Source organism: Tribolium madens, unplaced genomic scaffold (assembly GCF_015345945.1).
Source record: "Tribolium madens isolate multiple individuals breed KSU strain unplaced genomic scaffold, Tmad_KSU_1.1 Scaffold_1;HRSCAF=32;Tcas5.2_LG8, whole genome shotgun sequence".
Lineage (NCBI taxonomy): Eukaryota > Metazoa > Arthropoda > Insecta > Coleoptera > Tenebrionidae > Tribolium > Tribolium madens.
The window spans coordinates 110,834-135,549 of NW_025400984.1; the positions used below are offsets into that span (position 1 = coordinate 110,834).

Below are 24,716 nucleotides of genomic sequence, written 5' to 3' on the forward strand. Positions count from 1 at the left end.
GTGGACAGTCTACTCAATGTTGTGGATCACGCTTAATCTAAAATACAATGTTGACATGAGAAAATATCGCAAATTGTGTGCGTTGCTGAAGGATAAATCTGACGGTTATAAACCTTAAAAGTCCTGATAAGGAATAGGTACCTATTTACAAAGTTGAACTATAATACCAATTTAAATTAAAATTAAGTATTTTTTTATTTAAGTATTTTTTTGTGGTGATCGTAGAAAAAGTATTGTATGTAACACGTGTATAAACTTCTCTAGACATTCGTTTTATTAAACACTCGCTCCGCTGCGCCTCGCTTGTGCGTAATAAAACCCATGTCCAAAGTGGCGTTAATAACACTAGTTACATAATATACTATTAAACGTGTGCACCCCCTTTTATCCACTTAGAAACTAATTTTTGAAAAATCTAATTTTAATGCACTTTTATACCCTTTAAAGAACATATCTTTATTCTATGTATGTCTTTGTTTAAACGCTTTCATCCCATTTCACCTCTTTATGGATTGATTTTCGAAAAATGCTTTCTTATCAGACCTCTACACCCACCCTCTCTAAGGAACATGTCTTCCAAATTTTTCGTTTATATTTTTGCTTACATTCCATTTTACCCCTTTAGATAGTGGATTTTAAAAATATTTTCTTTCCGGCTCTCTAGACCCTCTAAGGAACATAACTTTCAAATTTTATGTTTCTATTTTTGTTTAAAAGTTTATATATTTTTTCACTCCCTTAAAAGATTTATTTTTGAAAAATTCGTTCTTAGCGGTCTTGTACATTCTCTAAGGAACAAATCTTCCAAATTTTTTGTTTATATCTTCGTTTAAACTTTTACAGTAGTCTATTTCAGCTCTTTAGAGATTGATTGACGAAAAATTTTATTTTAGCGGACCTCTACACCTCCTAAGCAACATAACTTTTAAATTGTATGTTTATATCTTCGTTTAAAAGTTTACACCTGATTTCATCCCCTATTTAGAGATTGATTTTCGAAAGACCTTTATTTAAATTTCAAGTTTCCAGCTTCAGTGTTTTTTTTTAGCGTTGTATGTCAGTCAGCGTTGTAGTTCAGGATGGCAGTGGTCGTACGTATGATATTTAATCGTATGTTTAATAATAATATACCGGATGTTAATAGAAGATTGTAAAATATTCAAGGTGTTAAAAGTATTGACCAAAATAAATTAAAACGTCTTAATAAACCTGGGTTTATATTGAATGTGAAAATTTGTTGAATTTTTCTTAGAAGTTTCTTTTTTCTTTTTTGTTTGAACAGATTGCAAATAAATGTTTTAAAAAACAAATAATTCTACAAATTTTCACATTCAATATCTCCGAAATCATTACTTTGCGGACCCATGTTTATTAAGACTTTTTTGTTTAATTCGGTCCATACTATAACCTGCTGAAATATTTTACAATCTTTTTTTAACACCCTGTCTAATGAAATGGTATAATGGTCCAGACTCCAGAGTTACACCATATTTATTTACAAATAGGTTACAGTATTGTCACTTCAACGGCTATTGGACGACTGTTCCGGTCCATCGGACCGTTCTTTTCAGGGTGAGGGGTGGTCTCGATTTTATTTTGGGGATACAGCCCTGGTCAAGACGCTCAACAACATGATAGAATTGAAAACAAATTTTCATTCCCCTTAAAGGTGGAGTTCCAACAAATCTTGAAACATATTTTTTTGCAAATACAATTTTCAATGACGAATTTTTATACAGACTTTTATTTCTTGTTTGAAACACGTGTTTCTTGATTTTAAACCGATAGTCATTTAGACTAATTTTCGGATCTTTTATGAACTTCGTCTTTTGTTAATCTGACATTTGACACCTCGCCGGGCGTATTAAAAATCGTGGTCTGCTCACAACACGCTCATTTTACCGCCCCTACTAGGATGCCAAATTTAAATAAACAGCCGTTGTAACCTAACGTGTATCCGAAAGTTCATATGGATTGGTTAAACACTAAGGTAAAAAAAATAATGATAGGTGTCACGGAACGCGTGAAACTTCCTCTTATGGCAAGTAATATCTCTACCAGAATCAAAAAGAAAACCTGCGGATGCAATGTCTAGTACACTTCATATTTATTTTCATGTTTCTGCTTTAATTATTTTTCTATTTTTGGGGGAAGACTACTAATTTTATGAATGCCAGCTATTTGGCAACAGCAAAGTCCGTTTTGATATTTTATAAAAATTGACGTTCACTATATTGTTTAGAAGAAGAACTAAAATTTTTTGTATAGATTTAAATATTTTTTCTGATAACCATAAAATTGATCTGGATTTTTACATGCAACCCCGACTGAATATTTTCAATATCTTAAGATTAGAACAATTAAGCCGACCTTGGTGATATATCGATCATTGTCGACATTCGCGAATTAGCAAATTGTTTTGGCGACTTACCCAATTCCCAATTACGTGTGTCCTGACGTAGGGGTAGACCGTTCTCACAGGGGATGGCGTGACTGATTTTTTTTGCACTAATGTGGCAAGATAGTTGAAAGAGTATGCTTGCGATGTTGGACTAAGACACTCGAAATCTTGAAGTTAACTCGCTTTTTTTGGCTAACTAGAACTCTCTAGTCCATTTACCCCCTGATCTTTATTGGGATGAAGGGGGTATCGCTCAACGGTAGGGACCAATTCGTGAATCGGGTTAACCGCAATTCTCGTAAAATTTTGATTTGGTCGTGAAACCATTGTAAGATTATTTATTACTAACTATTCTAAAAATTATGCAATATTATGTACAAAACAATTTCTTTATCAACTCTTTTGAGTAGAAAAGGTAGGATTTTAACCGTAAGAGTAGATAAAGTGACATTTTAACAGGAAGGATGGTTAATAGTATATTATATCGCAACCTAGAAAAGAGAATTTTTTATAGACGATGCTTAGCATCGAGGGAAATAATAAATGCGAGGTTATAAAAATCTTCTCTACCATGTTTTAAATAACATTTTTTTCGCTACTAGCACATTTATTACCAGAAATACAACGGTGAAAAATATAGCCCCACTTAATGGACATGTTGCCTCGGACGTAACATGTCGTAATTCACAATTACAATTTTTGTTAATTCATTATAACTACAGTAATTAATTAGTTACCTGAGTTCTTAACTTAAATTGGAAGTATGTATTATTTTCTTCTTATCATAAATGAGGTTATGTCATTTTTGTTTTTCTACAACTATTAAAAGAATTTTCTAACTTTATAATATTAAATATTTGTAAAAAAAATGCAAAGAAAGGGAAAAAGTGTTAAAATTTTCCAGCAAAAGCTGAACAACATTAGAATTTTCTTGAAATTATCTATCTAAAGGCGCAAACTGGAAGTCGCTCCGGGTTATGGTTCCGGATACAGAGCCATTTTTAGGTTTTTTTTTCATAAAAGAATATATCTCAAAAACTATGAGCTCTGAGTCAAAACGGTTTGTATGTACAGGCGTGTTCTCCGGTTAATTTTGCATACAGTACTATCTTTTCATAAGAATCAAAAACTCGGAAAATTCGTAATGTTGACCAAATAACGTTTTATGCACTTTATTGTGTCTTTAGCACATACACAAAAAAGATCATTGTTCTACAATAGTTATCGAAAAAAATTTTGATAAAAACAAAAAAAAAATTATAAATTTAAAAACATATTGCAAAGTTTAACAACATATTTTATCAGAATTTATTTATGTATGGAATTCTAGTTTTTTAACTTAATAATATGTTTGGTGGCATATCATATTTTTGAACGATCACTCTAGTGACGTCAATCCGCGCGAATAATGCGCACACGTGATTGGTGCAAAGTTACGAGGCAACCTTCTTACTTTATAAATCTTGTCCACTCGTGACTTCGTCACTCATGAACCAATATCATTCCCGCACCGCTCCCACACCAAAGTGAGAAGGGGGCTTTGTCTAACAGGATTCCCATATTCCGAATCACTGGCCTGTTGTTGGAAGCACACAATGCGTACATTCTCAAAATTTGAGAAATAAGCCATGATAATTCAAAAACCCTATTGTTATTGGCAGAAATTGCCAAGTAAAATTTATTGTTGGGGAGTCTTCTCCCGAGCAACACAATAATATTATCCTAGCCTTGTTGCCGTTTCATTTTGATCAAAATTTGCGAAAATGGAATATTTTTTTACTCCGCGTTAAAGCTCCTTTTTCAAGAATTTTTTTGGATTGTTAAATATAGTAATGCCCATAATAAATTGAAATAAATTCCAGCTTTCATAGCATTTATTGGAAGATTACTTGATGTAAAGTCTGCACCTTCATACCTCGATATCTTTGTAAGAGACGTCGTTGATTTTTTTTCTCTTACTCTTGAAATCCTACAACGGCTTGAATTAGGAATGCCTCAATTTTGAGAAACCCCTGAATAATTTTTTGGAATGATTAAAACGATCAGTATGGTGGACATCAATGAGATTAGAATTGAAGGCAGATAGAAGTTCGAACTTTAAAGCGGCCGCGAAGCGACCTGGATCCTGGATGATGACTTATGTAGATAGACTGGGCTTAAAGCCGACATATTCAACTTCTGTCGGAATGAACCATCTATTTAAAAAAAGCAGCCGTCTCCGTCGTCTGCGCTGGGGGACGCCACGCGCTGGCCTCACTATAAATACCTATTCCGCGAAATGTGTTTATCAGACTATTTGTCTATTTACTTACTTTAACTTATAGAGTAGTACTCGTAGTAATTTGGTATTATCACATGTTAAACGTGCCCAATAGCCACTAGAAGGGACGGAAAGAATTTTAAAATCAAAACGCAAGAATTATCATAAGGTCGGATACATACATGAATAGTATATTATATCACAAGTTAGAGAAGAGATTTTTATAGTCGAGCTGTTTATTTCTCGAGATGCGCAGTATCAAAGGAAATAATAAGTGCGAGGCTATAATCTTCTCTACCGTGTTTTATATAATATTTTTGCACTACTAACCTATTTATTACCCAGAAATACAACCGTGAAAAATATAACCTTACTTAATTACTTACTTAATGGACATTGTTGCCTTAGACTTAATTTACCTACAACTATTATTCTTGTTAATTCATTATTGCCTACAGTAGGTAATTATTTACCTGAGTTATTAACTTAATTTGTAAGTTTATTTTCTTCATATCGTAAATGTTATGTCATTTTTTTACTTCTGCAACTATTAAAGGAATTTTCTAACTAGGTACTTCTGTTACCAATACTTGTGATGGTAATAGTTTTCAATAATAATATTGAAAATATTGCACAATAAAAGCCACAAATAACATTAAACAGAGTTACAACTTAGGATGTAGCTTCTTTTTTTCTCTTCTAACAGTCTGTAGCAAAAAAAAAACAAAGTGCAAAATTCAAATTCTCATAACTTCGAAAATTTTATAGATAGAATTTTTTTAACATTTATTCCTTGTTTCTGGTATTTTACTTTACATGACATTTTTCTCTGGGGCACTAGTTCTAACGCACCCTGTATTATTATCGTCAAAACGCTCCTAGTGAATGCCTTATAAGTGCTCGTACCGAATATAGACACGTCTACACTGGCGAATAATGTTACTACAATCATCCTCGTTGCACGTTAGTATGTACGAGAAATAGTATGACTAATTTTTTGTGAATAATTGTTTTCCTACGACACTATAAGAAAGATGGCAATTTCACACAATTGAGTAGGCATGAAAGTTAACAATTTCATCCATCTGTAAAAAAATCGTGCGTTGTTATAACGCACGGATATTTCGTTATAGTTTACTTTTGCCAAGTATGTTTGCTTCGTACGTTATTATAACGTGCGATTATAACCTAATAAAGTTGTGAGATATAAACGGATTTTGGTTAAGTCTATAACACTTTCCATGGGTTTTTATGTAATATTATTACAATAACCGTCAAATTAATAATCTGACCATTAATTTTATTGATTCCAATTTTTTTTTTATAGAAATATACAGGGTGCGCCAGAACTCGCGCCCCAGAGAAAATTTCCAAGTAAGGTAAGATACCAGGAACATGAAAAAAATGTTTAAAAAATTCTATCTGTCAAAAAATTTTGATATTTATTTTTTGACATTTGACATTTTTTTATGTCTATTTAATGATACTGATGATCTTGTATATGTTTTTTTACAATTATTTAGTAAAGGCACAAAAAATTTGCCAATAAAAGCCACAAATAACATTAAACAGAGTTACAATTTAGGATACAACTTCTTTGTTTCCTCTTTAATAGCCTATAGCAAAAAAACTTGTAAAATTATTTTTCTAACAGAAATAAATAAAGTCAAAAAGCAAACTTTAAACCCTCATAACTTCGAAATTTTTATAGATAATTTTTTTTTAACATTTTTTCCATGTTGCTGGTATCTTACCTTATATGACATTTTTCTCTGGGGCGCGAGTTCTGGCGCACCCTGTATATTTTTTTGTAGGTGTCGTAGGAAAATAGTGTACAAAATTCGCTGAAAAGTGTCTAACGCACTCATGGGACTTCTGCACTTGGCTGTCGTCTCGTGCCTCTAAGACTCTCTACTTGCGTTGTTACTTTTCGTGCTCGTCATGTAATAACTTTTTATGGATAATTTTTATAGCAAATAGGGAAGTATTCAGGGGCCTGTGTTTTTTTGGGGGAGTAACGATACCGATTTAGGGGGGTTTTTGGAAAAGCCATCAAATGCGTCTTTGAGGTAAACGATCAAACTAGAGTTTGACGATATTATGTCCACAAACAGTCCCGATTTATACATAGCCTCATTTGAAACCTATTTCCTAAAAATTTTGTGGATTTCTTACGTGGTTGTCTCAAACTTCCCCCTCAACAAGTAGGAGTATGTACATACCAATTTCCTAAATAAGGGTTTTTCGACATATTACCTGCTCTCCAACTAATTAGTCTGAAACACTATTGCGACAAAGCGTAGCCCGAGTACAAAGTTAGACTGGTGAATAGTTTTTTCCCCGGGTGTACACACTGCTTCATTAGTAATGTCACAAACTCGGCTCTCGAACGGGCACGTTTCGGGTCGACCCGACCGTTTTCAGATGGTACTGAGAGAAGAGCCGATGGTCGGCAGTTGTCGGTTTTCCGGCATTGGGTAAGTTTGTTTGCTCAAATTACTAAGAATTTTGACGACTTACCGCATTTGACTTGTTTAATGAAAAGAATAAAATAATATTTGAAACCTTCCTTTAAAATTAAAAATTGATCTGATTTAGGCTTTTGATATCCAAAATCACCATCTCAGAAAATAATTAATTTATTGTTTTATTTACTAATAAATTTATTAATTAATGTAGAAGTTAAGGGTTGTTTACTATTTATCAACAGTAAATGATTTGATGTGATTTTGGTGACAAATTTATTGGGTGCGCATCTAATTGCAATCAAATTTTAATTTCACGTTTAACAGCTGATCACGTTGTCAGCGTTTTAGAGAAAAGGTTTGAGATGAGTCAGAGAGTGTTAATCCTAAGCACCCTAAGGCGGTACAATAGTATTCGGGTAAATTGTAAACGAATCTCGTTTCTTTTACAATACTTTTAAAACCGCCTTCAATTCCAAGTGACGCTTTTATAAACAAATTTAATTTAATGTAAAATTAAAGTACGGGTCACACTTTTAAACATTCTATAAAAATTAACGGACAGAATTCCAGACCTTCTACTATGGCTCACTGCTATAGTAAGAAATGGTCACAAGTGTAATTTGTAATTTCAAAGGGTCGGATTTATCAAATTCTTAATAAGACAATTGTCCAATAACACTAATTTTTTATTGCTTAAATCGATAGAGTAATTTCGATTAAAAAACGCATCACCTTTAATACTCCTAAAATGGATCGTTTTAAAGATAATTAAAGATAAAATTAATGTTAAGAGGCCAAAAAAACGAAAAAAACAGAAAATATGACCTGCAACTGCTGGAACCGAAAATTGAGAAGATGTATATCCTGTTTTCGTGAATACTAGTTTAAAAGGTATGTTCTCGCAAGTAACTATTCCAAATTTTATATAATATTTCGTCAAATGGTTCCGAAGTTATTACAAAAAAAAACCAAATTTCCATATGCACATTCCGCGGGCTATCTGAAGAGATACGACACGAGTTATTATTTGAATTAACATCATTTTATAGGTCATTTTTGAGGTTCAAATATTGCTTCATATTAATGAATAACCCTGTATAAACGTGACCTTAGGGCTGATTTACTGAAAGCGAATTAAAATTTAATTCAGTCTTAAACTAATTCGAATTAAGTTGCCATTTACGATATGTTAACGATTAGTAAGTTGAGGTAATCTTTTGTTTCTTTCTATTATTCGAGAGCTTTATCAAATAGCAAACGGTCTCAGATAAAGGATTTCATATGAATTTGTTCAAAGTTTTCTTAAAAAACGTTACAATGTGCCCGCAGGCCATCCGTTTCCATTCGGTAAGATTATGCCATTCCGTGGTCAGAAGTATGAATTGATTAAGTTCGAGATTTACGATTTATCGCATTGCAAACATGACGTAGTTTTAAGTAAATTCCTTTAGGACCCGGATTAGAGAAAGCGAAATGAAAACTTAATTCAGAATTAAACCATTTCGAATTAAGTTGCCATTTATTTTGAATTGACTAACATCAAATTAATTAAATGAAAATGTTGAATTTTTTTAATGAAAAATTTAACAAGCCATTTCTAGAGGTCTGGATTCTCCACACACCGACAGGTGGCGCTCTGCGCTACCACTGTCTCATCTTTAAGCCATTTCTTAAAGAAAAATATAAAATAATACAATATATAAATATAAAAATTTAATTAATACAATTTTTGTACAATATAGGATTTCTATATTGTGAACTTGGTTTTATGTAAAACATCAAATGAATTAAATTATTGTTTACTTTGCGAGAAGAAGGTTTAATTCCACTTGTGCATTTACCGCGAGTGGTTTAATTACACTATGTAACACGAAATTTGTTTATTGAATTTTTTTGCGTAAATCAATTAGATATGTTGTATAAAAACGTAGTAGGCGCTTTTTATTATTCTCCTGTCGGTACATTGACAAGTATTCATTTGTTGTTGTTTGACGGAAAATTACGTTTATTTATCAAGCGGTTTAGTTCAAAAATGCGTTGCAAGCTACGAGTATCTCCTGATTTGTTTTGTTGATTTGTTTGTGGATATTTTATAACGAAGAAACAAGAAAAATATAAAATTAAACCCGGCACAAAGTTTTTTGAAGCATACGAAGCTTGTTTTGGATTTTCGGAGGGTAATCAAGATAAACCTTGGACCCCTCATGTTAGCTGTCAAGTTGTCGATCAACGTTAGAATTCCTAGGATTTGGAGAGAACCTACCAATCATTACGACAACTGTTATTTTTGTTTGGTTGATATTTCGCACTTTAAAAAAGGAAAAGATCGACGTAAAAGCATCGTTTATCCAAATATTTTTTTATCTACTGCTCCACTTCCACATGGTGACGAATTGCCCGTTTTAATTTCATCATCAGAAGAAGTTTCTTTAGAACAAGATGATGTTATGTCTACTGATACTATTTCCGTTGATTTTGTACCCGAAAGATCGAACGAATTTCATTTTCCAAATCAACAAGAATTGGATGATCTGATCAGAGATCTAGGTGTTACTAAATCAAATGCGGAACTTTTAGTTTCACGACATCAGCAATGGAATTTATTAGATTCCAGCTGTAAAATAACAAGGTACAGAAATAGGCATAAAAATTTTGCAAAACTTTTTGAAATGTCTGAGAATGTATGCTATTGCTCAGATGTAGAAGGTCTTTTTAGGAAGTTGGAATTCCTCATGTACCTGAAAACTGGAGATTATTTATATATAGTTCTACCAAGAGTATTAAAGCAGTTTTATTATACAACGGAAATGAGCATCCTTCAATTCCATTGGCTCATTCTGTCCATTTGAAAGAAGATTACGACAACGTTAAATTCCTGCTGCAAAAAATTAACTGCGAAACCTTTCAATGGGATGTATGTGGTGACTTTAAAATGTTTGTTTTTCTTCTCGGTTTACAAGGGGGATATACAAAATATTCATGCTTTCTATGTCTTTGGGACAGTAGAGCATCTGCAGAACATTTTATTTGACGCGACTGGCCAGTAAGGGAGCAATTGATTCCTGGAGACCATAACGTTATCCATAACGCCCTTGTTGTGGTTGAAAAAATTTTGCTGTCACTATTACACATAAAGTTAGGTCTCATAAAGCAATTTGTAAAAGCACTGAATCATTCTTCCGAGTCGTTTGTGCATATAAGATCAATGTTTCCAAAAATATCAGATGCTAAAATAAAAGCAGGCATATTTACAGGGCAACAGATTCGACAAATGTTAAAATCTCACAGTTTGGAAGACAAAATGATATAGAAAAAAATCCTTGGTAATCTTTTAGACTAGTTGTGGAAAATTTCCTTGGTAATCGGAAGAGCGACATCTATAAAGAACTTATTGAAAATTTAATTCAATGCTATCACCAACTTGGATGTAGGATGTCAATAAAGCTTCCTTTCTTGTATTGCCATTTGGATTTCTTTAGACCAAATTTGGGAGCAGTCAGCGAAGAACATGGTGAGAGATTTCACCAAGATATCCAAGAAATGGAAACGCAATATTAAGGACGCTGGAATACTGCAAATGATAGGGGACTACCTTTGGGGCTTAGTTCGTAATTATGATAGTTCAGCTTACAAGCGCAAAAAGCGATCTCACATCAGTTTTGAAGTTAACGGTTAATTTATGTTTGTTATTATGGTTCCTTGGTTTATTAATTGTTAATAGAATTTTGTTATTTTCTTGCTTGTGGTCGAAATATAAACTTACAATAATTCAATTTTAAAAAGACTTCTTTTTTTCATTATGTTAGTTCTACCGACACATCTTACAAATTTTTAGCACAGTTTCACTTATTAAGACCTAAACACTCAATAAACAACAACAAAATAAAATAAACACAAACTTGCTCACATTTTGTTACATAGTGTTATTTGAGCTGAAAGCGAAATTAAAATTTACTTCAGAATTAAATTAATTCGAATTTAGTTGTCATTTATTTTGCATTGACAAACGCCAAGTTAATTGCGAATTAAAATTCTGTAAATCGGCCCTAAGTTTTCTATTAGTTTTGTAATTGTAATTGACAACGAATCAAAATTATTTATTTAACCAGGAAAAAAACCGTTAAATTATTTGAAATATTTTACTTCTGCTACAAAATTTATTTTTTGATAATTGTAATACTTTTAAATTAAATAAAAATGTTTAGTTTCTTAAATAAGCAACTNTCACTTATTGTAATAATTATTACCCCGATAGTATATCAACATGGTAGTATGAATCTGTTAACTTATCAAGAAACGAACGTGGTTCGAGGATAAAAGTGGGTAAGACAACTTTACTTAAGTCCATTCCTGGTCTAACTTGCTTGACAAGATACCAAATAAGCGATTTGTGTTCTTCCGCTAACTCTTCAACTTGAGCACCCGCCTAAACAATGCATTATCACTACATACAGTCGAACAAAGTGAAAATGACGCCTCAATAAACCAGAGGAAACAAATCAAAATTATTTATTTACCCAGGAAAAATTTATTTTTTGATAATTGTAATACTTTTAAATTAAATAAAAATGTTTAGTTTTTTAAATAAGCAACTTAACAAAAACCATTTCTTAAAGAAAATTATGCATTAATAAGATGAAATTGACAAAAAACAAAATATTATTAATGTAATACATATTTTTGATAAACTGTTTTCCAAAATTAAATTAAGTAACATAATTTTTGTACGAAATAGGCTTTCTCTATTTTAAACTTGATTTTATGTAAAACAATTATATTTTAAATGATTTATAATAGCTATTTATTGTAAGAGTGTGTTAGATAGCGTTTTATCCACGCAAGAATGTTTAACCGCGAGAACGTCAGTTCGAGCGGTTAATTTTCTTAAGTGGATAAAACGCGACTAACACACGACTGCAATATAACGTTTTATCCACAATCACAGGCCCAAACTTAATTAAACATTAAACTGACATTTAAATGTCATGCCAAATGTGCTTTCGGTTAAACGTAGTAAGCTGTTACGCGGTGCGCTGGTTACTAACAGTGGAATAAAGTAACTTAAAGTAGTACTTTATACGCATCTAAAGTGTGGAATAAAGTCTCTTTATAGAGTGATTGTGGATAAAATAATTTTATTTTGGAAAACAGTTAAAAAAATTATTAAATTAATAATGATTTGTTTTTTGTCAATGTCATCATTAATGCATAATTGTTTTCAAAAAATGGTTTGTTAAATTTTTCATTAATAAAATTACCTTTTCAATGTCAATGCAAAATAAATGGCAACTTTATTCGAATTAGTTTATAATTGTGAACTAAATTTTCATTTCGCTTTCTGTAAACCGGCTCCTAAAGGAATTTATTTATAACTACGTCAAATTTGCAATGCGATAATTTACGACTCTGCCTTCTTGTGGTTAGAAGGGTCGGCATCCCAGCAGGGGCTGGTTTATTGAGGCGTCATTTTCACTTTGTTCTACCGTACTTGTCAATCTGTGAATGGAGAATAACGAGTTGTCTCTTAAAATTTACGTTTACGATGGGTGCGTATGCGCGCTTTGGAATGGGAGTAGCTCGGCCTATGACGTCACGGGATCTAATTTTTTTTTTGTCCCTAATACTGAAAATCTATAAAAATTAAAAAATAGGGGTAAGCTATTTTTTTATGAATGTTCAAAAAATTCACATAAAAAAATTGCGGGACGGGCACATTCTGAAACAACAAACCTCGAGGTAAAATCTGTAAGTAAATAAACTTGTACACTAGTTTTCCAAGATGTGATAGCTGTCAATGAAATGACATGACTCAAATGGTAAATAGATAATCCACAAATGCAGTTTTCCTAAATTTAAATTGCGCTACTATTTTTTGGTAGCAAGTTTGTTTTTTTGTTGATAATTGTTTATAGCAAATAAAGTACTCTTAAGTTGAGTGTCATTATTACTGTTTCGCAAAATTATTGGATAAGTGGACCAACACATAATCATTATTTATTTATTTTTTTTATTAGCAACAATTAAGATGCGATATTTATTCTAATCATTGCGATAATTATAGCAAAACATAAAGATTTATTATTTTGACCTTAAACTATAGATTATAGATACCGCTCACTATTTTATTGCAAATATTCATATTGTCTACAGGAATTGTTTAAAGTGAAAGAACAAGTAATTCTAGATATTAAGATAAATAAATACATACACCAATGTCGAGCTACAACATTTTGAAAAACTTACTTTTTTGCTAAAATTTACAAACAATAATAAGAAAATTGCTTGCCGTCGGCTGCGAGATCTTATTATAAAAGCAAGTCTTCATTCGTAGTAAAGTTTGTTCTCAAAAATGGATGTGGTTTTATACTCGTATTATCGAAATTAAACGCTTATAATAATTATATGCAAGTTGATTTGTTGTTAAATTTGTTCTTCTAAAAGAAAGCAAAATTTATTGATATCGATTGTGTTCAGTGGTTGTAAACTGGTATTTTCAGAACATAATGGTATAATCAAAACGGTTTATTTGATTGAAGATGAAGCCACAACTCGATTTCTGTGAAAAATGTCACCAAAATCACATAAAATCCATTACTGTTGATAAATAGTAAACAACCCTTAACTTGTACATTAATTAATAAACTTATTAGTAAATAAAACAATAAATTAATTATTTTGTGAAATGGTGACTTTGGACATCAAAACCATGAAACAGATCAATTTTTAATTTTAAAGAAACGTTTCAAATATTATTTTATTCCTTTCAAAACAAGTCAAATGCGATAAGTGATTGATTGATTACTCATAGTCAAAATTCTTAATAATTTGAGCAAACGATTTATCAATTTTCGTCAACTCTCCTCGACCCATCCCAATGCCGGAAAACCGACAACTGCCGACCATCGGCTCCATCCCATCTGAAAACGGTCGAACGTGCCTGGTCGAGAGCCGAGTTTGTGACATTACTTCTGAAGCACTGTGTACAGATAAGAGTATTTTATTTTATATAGGGTGTTTACGGTCTTGAGGTTGAAATTTAAATGAGATGATATTCAGGGTAGAAGAAAATTAATACGCTATATAAAACAAAAATTCACGTTGTGAAATAATTTATTTTATATTATTTCTTTGAGAACTGCTGCTTCGGCCACAACAATCGCCATTAGTATCACATTACCTTGTGTTTCACCGTAAATCATAATTACAACCAATTTATTATTTTAATATTCGCGATCCATGTCTATAAATTTGGAAAAAAAATAAGAAAAACGAATCAAACCTATTGGAAATCATTTCGCTGTAAGAGATTAAACAGAAGATCTTCGAATTGTGATAAAAACTAAAGCAAACGCAAATAAAATGATGACAGTGTCAAAACTATGAAGTGACTTTTCTCTTTCATTATCATGGATACGATTTTTTTTTATTTGTTGCAACAATAGTCTAAGAGCCCGCGGTCGCCAGACCTTCGTCATTTTATAAAAGCTGAAAATTTGTCAGCACATACTTCCAACACAGGTAGGAACGATGGGAAAGTATGAAGTTTGGGTCATCGTGGCTTTGGGAGATAACAGGTAGCAAAGAAGTAAAAAATGTTAACTTAAAATTATCAAATAAAAAAGCATAATTTTTTTATATCTGTTCGGAATAATATTAGAAATCACCTCATCCATTGCCAGACACTTAACTTCGTGGCAACCCCTAGTCAGACACCCTTAAACTTTAACAAATTGAACTGTACGTACGTTATAGTGTAAGAGCTGAATTTTATACACGTTACTTGGGTAACTTTTAGAAGATGTTTTCTCATTAGCCAGACAGTTTTATTTGATAATTTTAAGTTAACATTTTCTACTTCTTTGCTACCTGTTATCTCCCAAAGCCACGATGACCCAAACTTCATACTTGCCCATCGTTTATACCTGTGTTGGTAGTATGCGCTGACAAATTTTCAGCTTTTATAAAACGACGAAGGTCTGGCGACCGCAGGCTCTTGCTCTACAATACAATTTGATCTGAACCAGGAAATAATTCCATTGACCGTGGACCAATAATTTGGAGTTAAATAATATTCTTAATAATAACAATTGTGTAAGTTTATTTGTCGGTTACAATATTTCTGTACTCTTGTATTACTAGCTCAATTTTCAACTTTAAGACCGTAAACATCCTGTATAGGGACAATGAAAATCTTGTACAGGGAACGTTTTCTTATGAATTTCGTTAAATGTGAAAGTGCTATGGTACATGACTTAATTACTATTTGAAACTGCTTTTCGCTCTTCTCGTGATTTATTTTTGTCTTCGGACAAAACTTGGTGTGGTGGTAGACCTTGACCTCTTTAGTAACCACTTAAAATACTAGGTTGTGCATTTTCTTGGTTTCGGAGTTACATATATTTAAATATCCCAAAACGCATCACTAAGATTAAGAGAACTTACCCCATCGTGACCAAACTTGGTATGGTAGTAGATCTTGACCTCTTTAGTAACCACCTGAAATACCTACTAGGTTGTACAGTATTTTGGTTTCGTATGAGTTACAGGGGTACAAGTACTAGTATACCAAAACTTGCCCGATCATGACCAAACAAAAAATATGAGGTTATAATGAAATTATTTGCACCAATTTAAAGCGACTGGAGACTTTAAGGTCAGCAGAGTCGTAAAAGAAAGATCAAAGTGGCCGTTGAAACGTTGTGTTTTTTTTTTATTTTATCGCTGCTTTTGAACAATTTATAGGTTCCGATCGCTGTTATTGGTGGTTCGTTTAATTTGCACATTTTCCAAAAATCAAGAGAAGAGCAGCTTTTTCTCCGTTCGGAGATTTAACTAGTTAGAATTTTATTACACATTGCTTTCATCCCTTCGCACTTGCAATCAATTAATAGTAAAAGTAAATTTACGCATTCCAATCTTTTGAACATGTAGGTACAATAAAACTTAACCTTTGTGGCCTTACTTGTTTAGCGAAATGAAACGAATAATGTTCAAATGTCTAACTCAAAGAAAACAAGCACAATAAGGATTTATTTGTGTTTTCAAAATGCAGATCAGAATAAATTGTTTTTATCTACTACATCTTTTTCAAGTGTAATTCAGAAAGCGTAAGATATACAGCCTGTCCGGAAAGTTGCGCACCTCATTGAAAGGGAGTAGTTGGGTAGTTTCCCAAAGTACTGAATAAATGTTTAAAAATTTCTATTTGTCAAAAAATTTTGACATTTATTTGACATTTGACATTTTTTATGTCTATTTAATGATACTGATGATCTTGTGTATATTTTTTTCTTATAAAGGTAGGTACAAAAATTTTGCCAATAAAATCCATAAATAACAATACACAGAGTTACAATTTTGGATACAGCTTTTTTGTTTCGTTTTCTAATGGCCTGTAGCAAAAAAAAATTTTTTTCCAACAGAAATAAGTACGAGTCAATTTTAGAAAACGTTAAATTTTAATTAGAGTTTGTCATTTGAAATTGAGAATTCATCAATTGTAATGCAGAATTCGTTATTTTTATTTAAAAATTACCGTGAAAATAAAATATCTTATTTATTTTGTAAAATACCAAGTTTATGCAGTTCTTTAGTTTTGAAAATGAAATAATTCGTGCTTATGTGCAATAGTATATTACATAACGAGCACGGAAAGTGATAAATAACGCACAAGCGAGAAAGTTGCTCACGAGGCGTTAGCCGAGTGCAGACAATCCCGCGAGTGAGTTAGACTCTTTCTTGCAAGTTTTGTACACTATTTCTCCTACGACCATAAATATTTTTTTTCTTAGGAACCTATTTTTTTTCATAACGATTTATTTTTTATAATGGATACAAAAATATGTTGAATAACGAATTATTTTTTATAATGGATACAAAAAAAATACGTTGAATGAAAAAATACGAAATATTAGAGTGTGAATTGTGTGAATTTCTAACACACAGCGCGAAAACAAATCGCACAGGTTTTTGACCTCGAACGATATTGCCACTTTTCGCCATATGTAATTGTGCATTATGATTTAGTTTCGTATATGGTCGTAGGAAAACTTCATTTTGAGATAACAGTAAGTTACTCATCTGAACTACAATTGATATTTTCTGGATTACATGTAACATGAAATTGAATTTACTGTTCTGAATTACATGTAATGGTTTCTGAATTACAATTAATACTTTCTGAAATACAATTGACTAATCTATTTTGAATTCCAATTTATGCTTTCTGAAATTAAATTAACTGAACTGAATTACATCTCATGGTTTCTGAAAGTCATTTTATACTCTTTTGAATTACAATTAACACTTTCTGAAAGACTATTGACTAATCTAAATTACAATTTACGCGTTCTGAAATTAAATTGACTAATTTGAATTACATATGATGGTTTCTGATTTACACTTGAAAAAGGTGTAGTCATAGTGAGTTGCAGTACCGCAAATTAAAATTCTAAGTAAATTATTTTATTCTTCGACACTGTCAAAATTTACGGTTTTTTCCCCTGTAAGGAAGTTTTGACATCTGTTTGGCATTTCTCAATACAAAACGTCAAATTATTTTTAACAGATTTAAAGCAAGTTTAAGCCTTGTTGACTCTAATTCGAAGAATAAAATGTTGTATTCCACTCGTTTGAGTGTAAATCGGACGCTTTATTCCACCTCGTGGATGGYAARCCACTCGTTACACTCGTGGTTTAAAAATCCACTCGATCAAATAAAGAGTCCGATTTACACTCAAACTCGACGAATAAATAACTATTATTTGTTTTTCATTTGTAAACGTCAGTTTTCATGTCATTAGATTCACCTTAAAAATTTTCATCTTTACTGTCTTGTCAGTTAAAGTGATATCTTTACTAGTTATTACATATAAAGCTCATACGTTTTTTTTTAAATGTCAGAATAATTTTTTTCAAGTGCCAAAATTTCTAAAATTTTTAATGTTTATAATAATACCTGTGCCATAGCCACTGCGTTTTTGAGGTGAAATAGATCAAAAACATTTAATCTCTGTGTCAAAGAAGAATCTGTGAACCCTACTTCTAAATTTTGAGCCAAGAAGCTCTCCACTCTTTCATACAGAAAAAACATTGTGAAAAGTGATAGAAGTGGCGATTGTTGTGGCACGACTGATTAGTTATTTATAAGTGAGGAACAAATAAAAAATTCAGCGATACTGTTCCAATGTGATCCTATGATTTTAGAAAATAAGCACGTATCCAGTTGGATGGTATAATTTGCTAAATGGTTTATTATGGCTACATAAACACTTCGACAAACTGATACTTTCGATTTATTTTTTCTATTTATAGGAAGTAACTCTATAAGTACATACAGTGAGACTAAAACCCTTTACGAAGCAAGTCTAGAAATTAGAAACAAATGTCGGAGATAAAATGTCAATAGCGAAACGGCAACGGCAATAACAGCTGGTTTAATTTTAGTTTTCAATTTTTGTACTTTTAAAACATATTTTTTTGCTTAGGGCTAGCACATACGGTGTCACATAGTCGTCTACAGTTCGAAAATTGAAAGATGAGCGGTGTAAAGAGTGTAAAGAATTTAAAACGCGTGCCCCTATTTCAACAAAACGCTGTGATAACTATAGTTCACCTCAAGAGTAAATTGGTGTAAATTCATCCACCGGAACGTTATAGTACGTGCAACTTCGTTAATACGCATTACGTCGCGACAGATTAATTCCTTTTAACATGGGCAACTGGAACACCTTCTGACTGTTTGCTACCGGTTTTTTGTATCGCATGTATGTACAAAGTGCAATGGCGTAGCTAGTTTTTACCTATAGGTTTTGATTAATAATCCCATTCATTATTTGCGTAATTACTAAAAAAAAAGTTTTACAATTGTTTTTCATGACTTTCGAGTTATCTGCCGAGCTCGTAAGCTTTCCCTACCGCTCAACTTTGTATTTACGCACAGTACTTGATACTCCTGATTGCATTGTAGTATTTTCAAAGCAAATACACACTTAATAAATACAGAGTCTCAAAAAATGCAAGAAATAAAATTAAGAATTATTGCATCTATTCTGTTACTGGTTATTTTTTTGAGACACCATGATGTATTGTAAGTATTATAACACATTGTCAAAATTATTTTGCAAATACACAAAACACTACGTTGTTATTTATCTTAACAGACAGAAACCGATAATAATAATAGTTACTTACGTAACGATTCATATTACAATGTCATACCAATTTGATCAGAAATTTCATTGCTCGCATGATATTATTTGTTTTAATCGTGGAGGGAGAAACAACTTGCCCTATACCGGCAATGTTAGGTTCTTGGTGGAGCTACAAACACCTTTTATGACATATTCTGAATTTTTCGCTTAAATGAATGAACAGTGCGCAAGTCAAAAGTTGTCATTTTTGCGTGAATTTCATGATGCAATAGAGGCTTTGGGACTTTAGCGATAAGGGAACTCCAGCCCCTGAATTGTAAGTTTATTGTAACCCAAAGCGTGCTACGGGACAAGTTTCCAGGGTCGTATTCGCTCCTATTACAGAAATAAATAAAAGATTTTCGCATTAGTTTTTTATGAAAAAATGTTAAAACTCGATTTTGTATTGTCATTGCAGTTTTACAAATTTTTTAAACTAAAATTTGTATTATAATTTGACGTTAAACTACTACAAAAATCCAACAATACTACTCTGTAAGTTTGTTTCTTTCGACGTTATCTCGAACCACCCTTATTAAAACCTTTATAAACTAGTTTGATAAGTGAAAACCATATAATTCAAGTAAAGATAGTCAAACTTTACTAATAATTCAGTGTTGCCATTTTTTTGTTACATTAATATATGTCGTGCTACACCCATCGCCACTGCTGTCAGTGGATGAGCTTTTTGGCTCAAAATTTGTCAGTAGGGTTCAGTTGCAATATAGATTCTTGTTTTACACAGAAATCAAATGTTTCTGACCTATTTCACTTCAAAAAATGCAGTTGCGACATTGCCAGGGTGGTGATGGCTATGGTACAGGCTTCTGTATGATTTATCAAGCTTTTTGTAACGACTTACGTAACTCCCATCCGTCGTGGGCGTAGCTTTATGACATGGATGTTTTTCTCTCTTTTTATTTCGTTTTATGTCCTTGACTTCTTAAGGCGTGTTTTAGGATGTGAGGTCGAAACATAACATTTAAATTAAATAAAATAGAAAACAAAATACAAATTGTTGTTATAATTTTACATTGACGCTGCACATTGACATTAAAGGAGTAGGTGATAAATGGACATTGTTTTGTTTCAGATCGTTTCCAGGATCCTAGGGCGAGCTAACTATGTTGGGCAGCCCAGCTGGGCCGGGGGGACCAAACCAACGAGGTCTGTGGCCCCTGGCTCCAGCACCGGCTCCTGCTAGTAATTTCACTGCTGACAGTAAGTGTTATTGGACATTTGGACATTCTATACCCACATTTTTCTTGCTGAAAGTTTTATGATGTTGAAGAGTAAAGAGTCTTTTGTAGTAATAAATCGGCTAAGTGGCTGACCTCTAATGGATTTTTCTTAACTACTGAAAAAACGAAAACAATTGTCAAATAATTGTCATTACTTACTTGTCACAATATTTGTCATGACTGTCAAATTTTGACGTATCTGTTGGTCGAATCTTAATTTTTGATAATTTGTTATTATAGTGGTAGTAGAAGTACCGTGCGATCAAAAAAATAAATAATTCAGAGTAGGCGGTGATTAAAATCCTTCAGATGGCAATCTTGATTTTTGACATTAAATGTCAGTGGAAACTTTGACAAGTTTGCGTTTTATTTATTTTGAGTGGAATGATATTCACTTTAGAGTAGAAAATTTTTATTGTTACAAGTTATTACAAAAATGCTGTACAATACAAAAACGGTGAATGGTCAATTTCATTTTCAGTTTGTGTGGAAAATTTCCATCCCAGCCAATGTGTTGCCAACTATAGAATATTAATCGTCTCCTACTCTAATTTATTTTTATTTTTTGATCGCACGGTAGTAGTAGTAGTAGTAGTAGTAATAGTAATAGTAGTAGTAGTGGTAGAAGTAGTAGACAACTTCTGTATTGGTCTTGAGCATAGGCCTTGAGGAATTCAACTCTTGCAGCTAATTTTTGCTTGTTTTCTCTATTTTATTGACATTGTCAGTGTCATCTATCAGTTCTGATTTTCTTCTATTGAATATTTAGAATTTTTAATGTCAACAATAGAGGGTTTGCGCAAGGTAGTTTCCGTTATAGTTATAAGTCTGTAACGAAGAGGTTATAATTTTAAGATTGATTTCTTGTGTTTTTGTGTCCGCTTGGTCGTTCGACAATGAAACGTTATATATTGATAGTTTACCTATCTACAGTGCGATCAAAAAGTCTTTCTATTAAGTAGGCGTACTAGTTGAGGACATATGTCGCTTGGAAGTTTATATGTCAGCTAGATGTCAAAAAATTATTTTATAAAAATTAAAATATTGATCTAAACAAATTGAATTACTGTATGAAACGTCTTAAAACACCCTAAAATGAGATGTAGTTGGAGTTTATTCATACAAATCGTTCACCACGATTTATTGTTACAGTTTACAAAAAAATTATTTTGACATTTCTTATTTACCATTGTGACATTTTATCTTCCGCAGACAGGCTTGCTTGATAGATAGACTTTTTGTTCGCAACTCCTAATTTGGAAATCCTTGCATGCCATTTTTAGAATGTTTGTCACAACGCGTTGTAGTAAATCTTGAAATATTTGGAAACAGGGTTAATCACTTTATGGGTGTCATCACCCAACTCAAATGGCCAGCTACCTGCTTAATCCTCATAGAGTATCCTAAACACTTCTCTTCTCAATACAAGGAAGTGCAAAAATGGGCACCCTGTATAAGCCACAAATAACATTAAACAGAGTTACAATTTAGGATACAGCTTTCTTGTTAAGAAAAGTTTTTTCTTCAAAAAATTTTCTGTATAGGTTTTACTTTTTCGAACGAGAAACCCTCGATATCTCGGGCATTTGAAGTCGTATCGCGATGAAACTTGTACCAATCGTCGGCGACTAATTCCAGCCCATTTTGCTGTTTTACCTTCCGACTTGTCATTTTATTTGACGTTTCATGGGCAGTTAGACATACGTTTTCGGATGCAGAGATGAATCGATTACAAATTATCTTGTTCGCTCGATATAATTTTACAGCGTGAAGTTTTAATAAAACTGAATGTTGTAATAGTTATTTACATTACACGTGCGGTAGATACAATTTCGAGTCGAATTTAAAGATCAAACAAATTTCGTATCCAAAATTTTACCCCCATTATTTTTACGAGCCGTTTAGTGTGATTGTCCTTTTTAGTTGTAAAATATCAATGAAAATGATTTGCATTGAATGTTGACCGTGAAAGTTTTTCTGGACAAAAAAGAGATAAGAACAAAAAATTATCAGTCAGTTTAGTCAGTCGTTAATGCGCTTTCGGATCAATCGTGCAAATTGTAAATCAAGTCATTGTCAACGCTCTCCAACTCCAACGTCGAATTGACTGATGTACGGGCATCACTTACAAGACCGATTTTCACTAAATATTTGTAAAGATAACCTAATTGAACCCCACATTTTACCTTAACGTTTAACTAGTGCCGTTTACCTGGATTTTTTGGGAAATGTGTTGTCTGATTTGGTGGAGGACGTGCCCTTGGCGACACAGGGGGACATAATAGCATAATAGCAAGTATTGACCCACTCACATTGACACTGATCTACCCTAATGTAGCGATAATTTTTTGTCTTTACGCTGTTTACGTTTTGCTGTTTTGTTTTATGGATGAATGTAAACATCGTATTAAGTCATAGGCGGGGACGGGTTTTTAGCCTCAATTTATTTTTAATTTTAACTCAGAAATGACGTGTTTTCGGCAAAAGTTGTTTCTTTTGACGAGTTCTATTAGTGGTTAAAATTTTTGTATTCAAAATCGACCATTCTCAATTATTTCCAAAACTTTGGGAACTATGAGAAATTGTCGCCAACTTTGAAATTTTAAAAGGAATGTACCCATTTTTATTGCACATTTGAATTCGCCTTCTTAATCTTTCTTGTTAGTAACATTTTTCTTGTTAGCAACACCTTTTGCGTGTTTTTTCCACGAAGTGGAATTTTTGAAATGACTTTCTCAATTTTTTTATCAACACTTTTTTATTTCTAGGTTTCAACAAATGTGGCGTTTATTCTTTGTTTCCTGGAGGACCAAGCTTTGGAAGTGCATTATACTCTCATGCTCGCACCATAGGTCAGTTTACGTCTGGTCATATTCAGCAGTCTTCAGGGAATTCATTTTATCACAAGGGTAAGAATACTACTGTAGATAAGAGTATAAGATAACTTGATGTGCAAAGGGTTCAGGTAATACAATTATATTAGCCATGTAGTTGTTAAAAAGAAACCAGATTATTAACACGTTAGCTGTAGAATTACTGTCGACGCTCAAATGGCGTTATAGCACTTACAGTTAATATAATATGTTTGCTTAGAAATCGCCAAATTTTTTACTTGAAATTTTTAGGCTTGGTGGGCAGTGTAGCAAACTCGAAGACATTCACGTGGGCAATTCTACTTATAGAACAACAAAACAAGACAGTATTTATTTTTTTAATTTTTTTTTCTGGGTCTTTTGGTGTTGCGAATGAAATAACACACAATATCTACCCACACCAAAAGTTTATTTAACCACTACGCGTTTTGACAACTAAAAGTGGCCATCCTCACCTGAGGATGACAATAAACGTGTGGCGTTTGGATAGAAAGCGTGTGTTATTTAGGAAAAGAATAGGTTCAATTCTCTTTTAATTTAAATTTGATTCTTTTACATAATATTCCATGTCTAAAAAATTAACTTTGTTTCAAGTCTTTACATCCGGAACGCTTTGAGATATTGTTTTAAATTTTTGTCTTCTATAAGAGACAATGCCAAATTACAAGTGTTTATTAAAAAAAAAAACAAATGAGAGGTCTATGTTTTAATATCAACCAGAAATATCAAATACAGGTTGCTAATTTAATAAGCAACTTCTCAGACAGTAACCTCCACACATTGGAAAATACCCGAACTCGTGACTGTGAGTGGCTACCATCGATTAAAATTGTCATTTAAAAAAAATGTGTGGCTTGCCACGTTTTTATAATAACCCCTTCAATTGTATTCAATAGACTATGTAATTCATCTCTCTTTTTTCAAATTTTAACCAATAAAATAGTAGATATTTACTTGCGTATCCTAGCAATAGCAAATTCAAGCAAATATTCCACTCGTGAGAAATATAACTAGATATTCCACGAGTGGTTGCGGTGAATATTTTAAACTAACTTGATTATTTACCGGTTGCTATGAAAATGAAATCATGTGTAACGCAAATTTGTAATTTGGTTCATTGAATAGTCTGTTGAATACCTACAATTCGTAGTCAAAGATTGTAGAATATTTTTATTTTTGGTCATTACGCATGCGCTTCATAAAGCGATGATCTTTCATAAAAATATTCGATAATTTTTGACTACACGTTGTATTATAACGGACTATTCAATGAACCAAACCT

The 24,716-nt window shown here is 32.3% G+C and overlaps 1 protein-coding gene across 2 annotated transcripts in view; it reads left to right on the forward strand.

Moving 5' to 3' along the window:
- The window catches only part of LOC123004453 (protein winged eye), a 106,421-nt gene that overhangs the window by 18,363 nt on the left and 63,342 nt on the right, over positions 1-24,716 (forward strand). For both annotated transcript variants that reach the window (XM_044397737.1, XM_044397738.1), the window contains exons 2-3: positions 20,414-20,541; positions 23,330-23,470. In XM_044397737.1, the coding sequence (XP_044253672.1) occupies positions 20,445-20,541; positions 23,330-23,470 (238 nt within the window). In that variant the 5' untranslated portion in view covers positions 20,414-20,444. The remainder of the gene's footprint in view (positions 1-20,413; positions 20,542-23,329; positions 23,471-24,716) is intronic.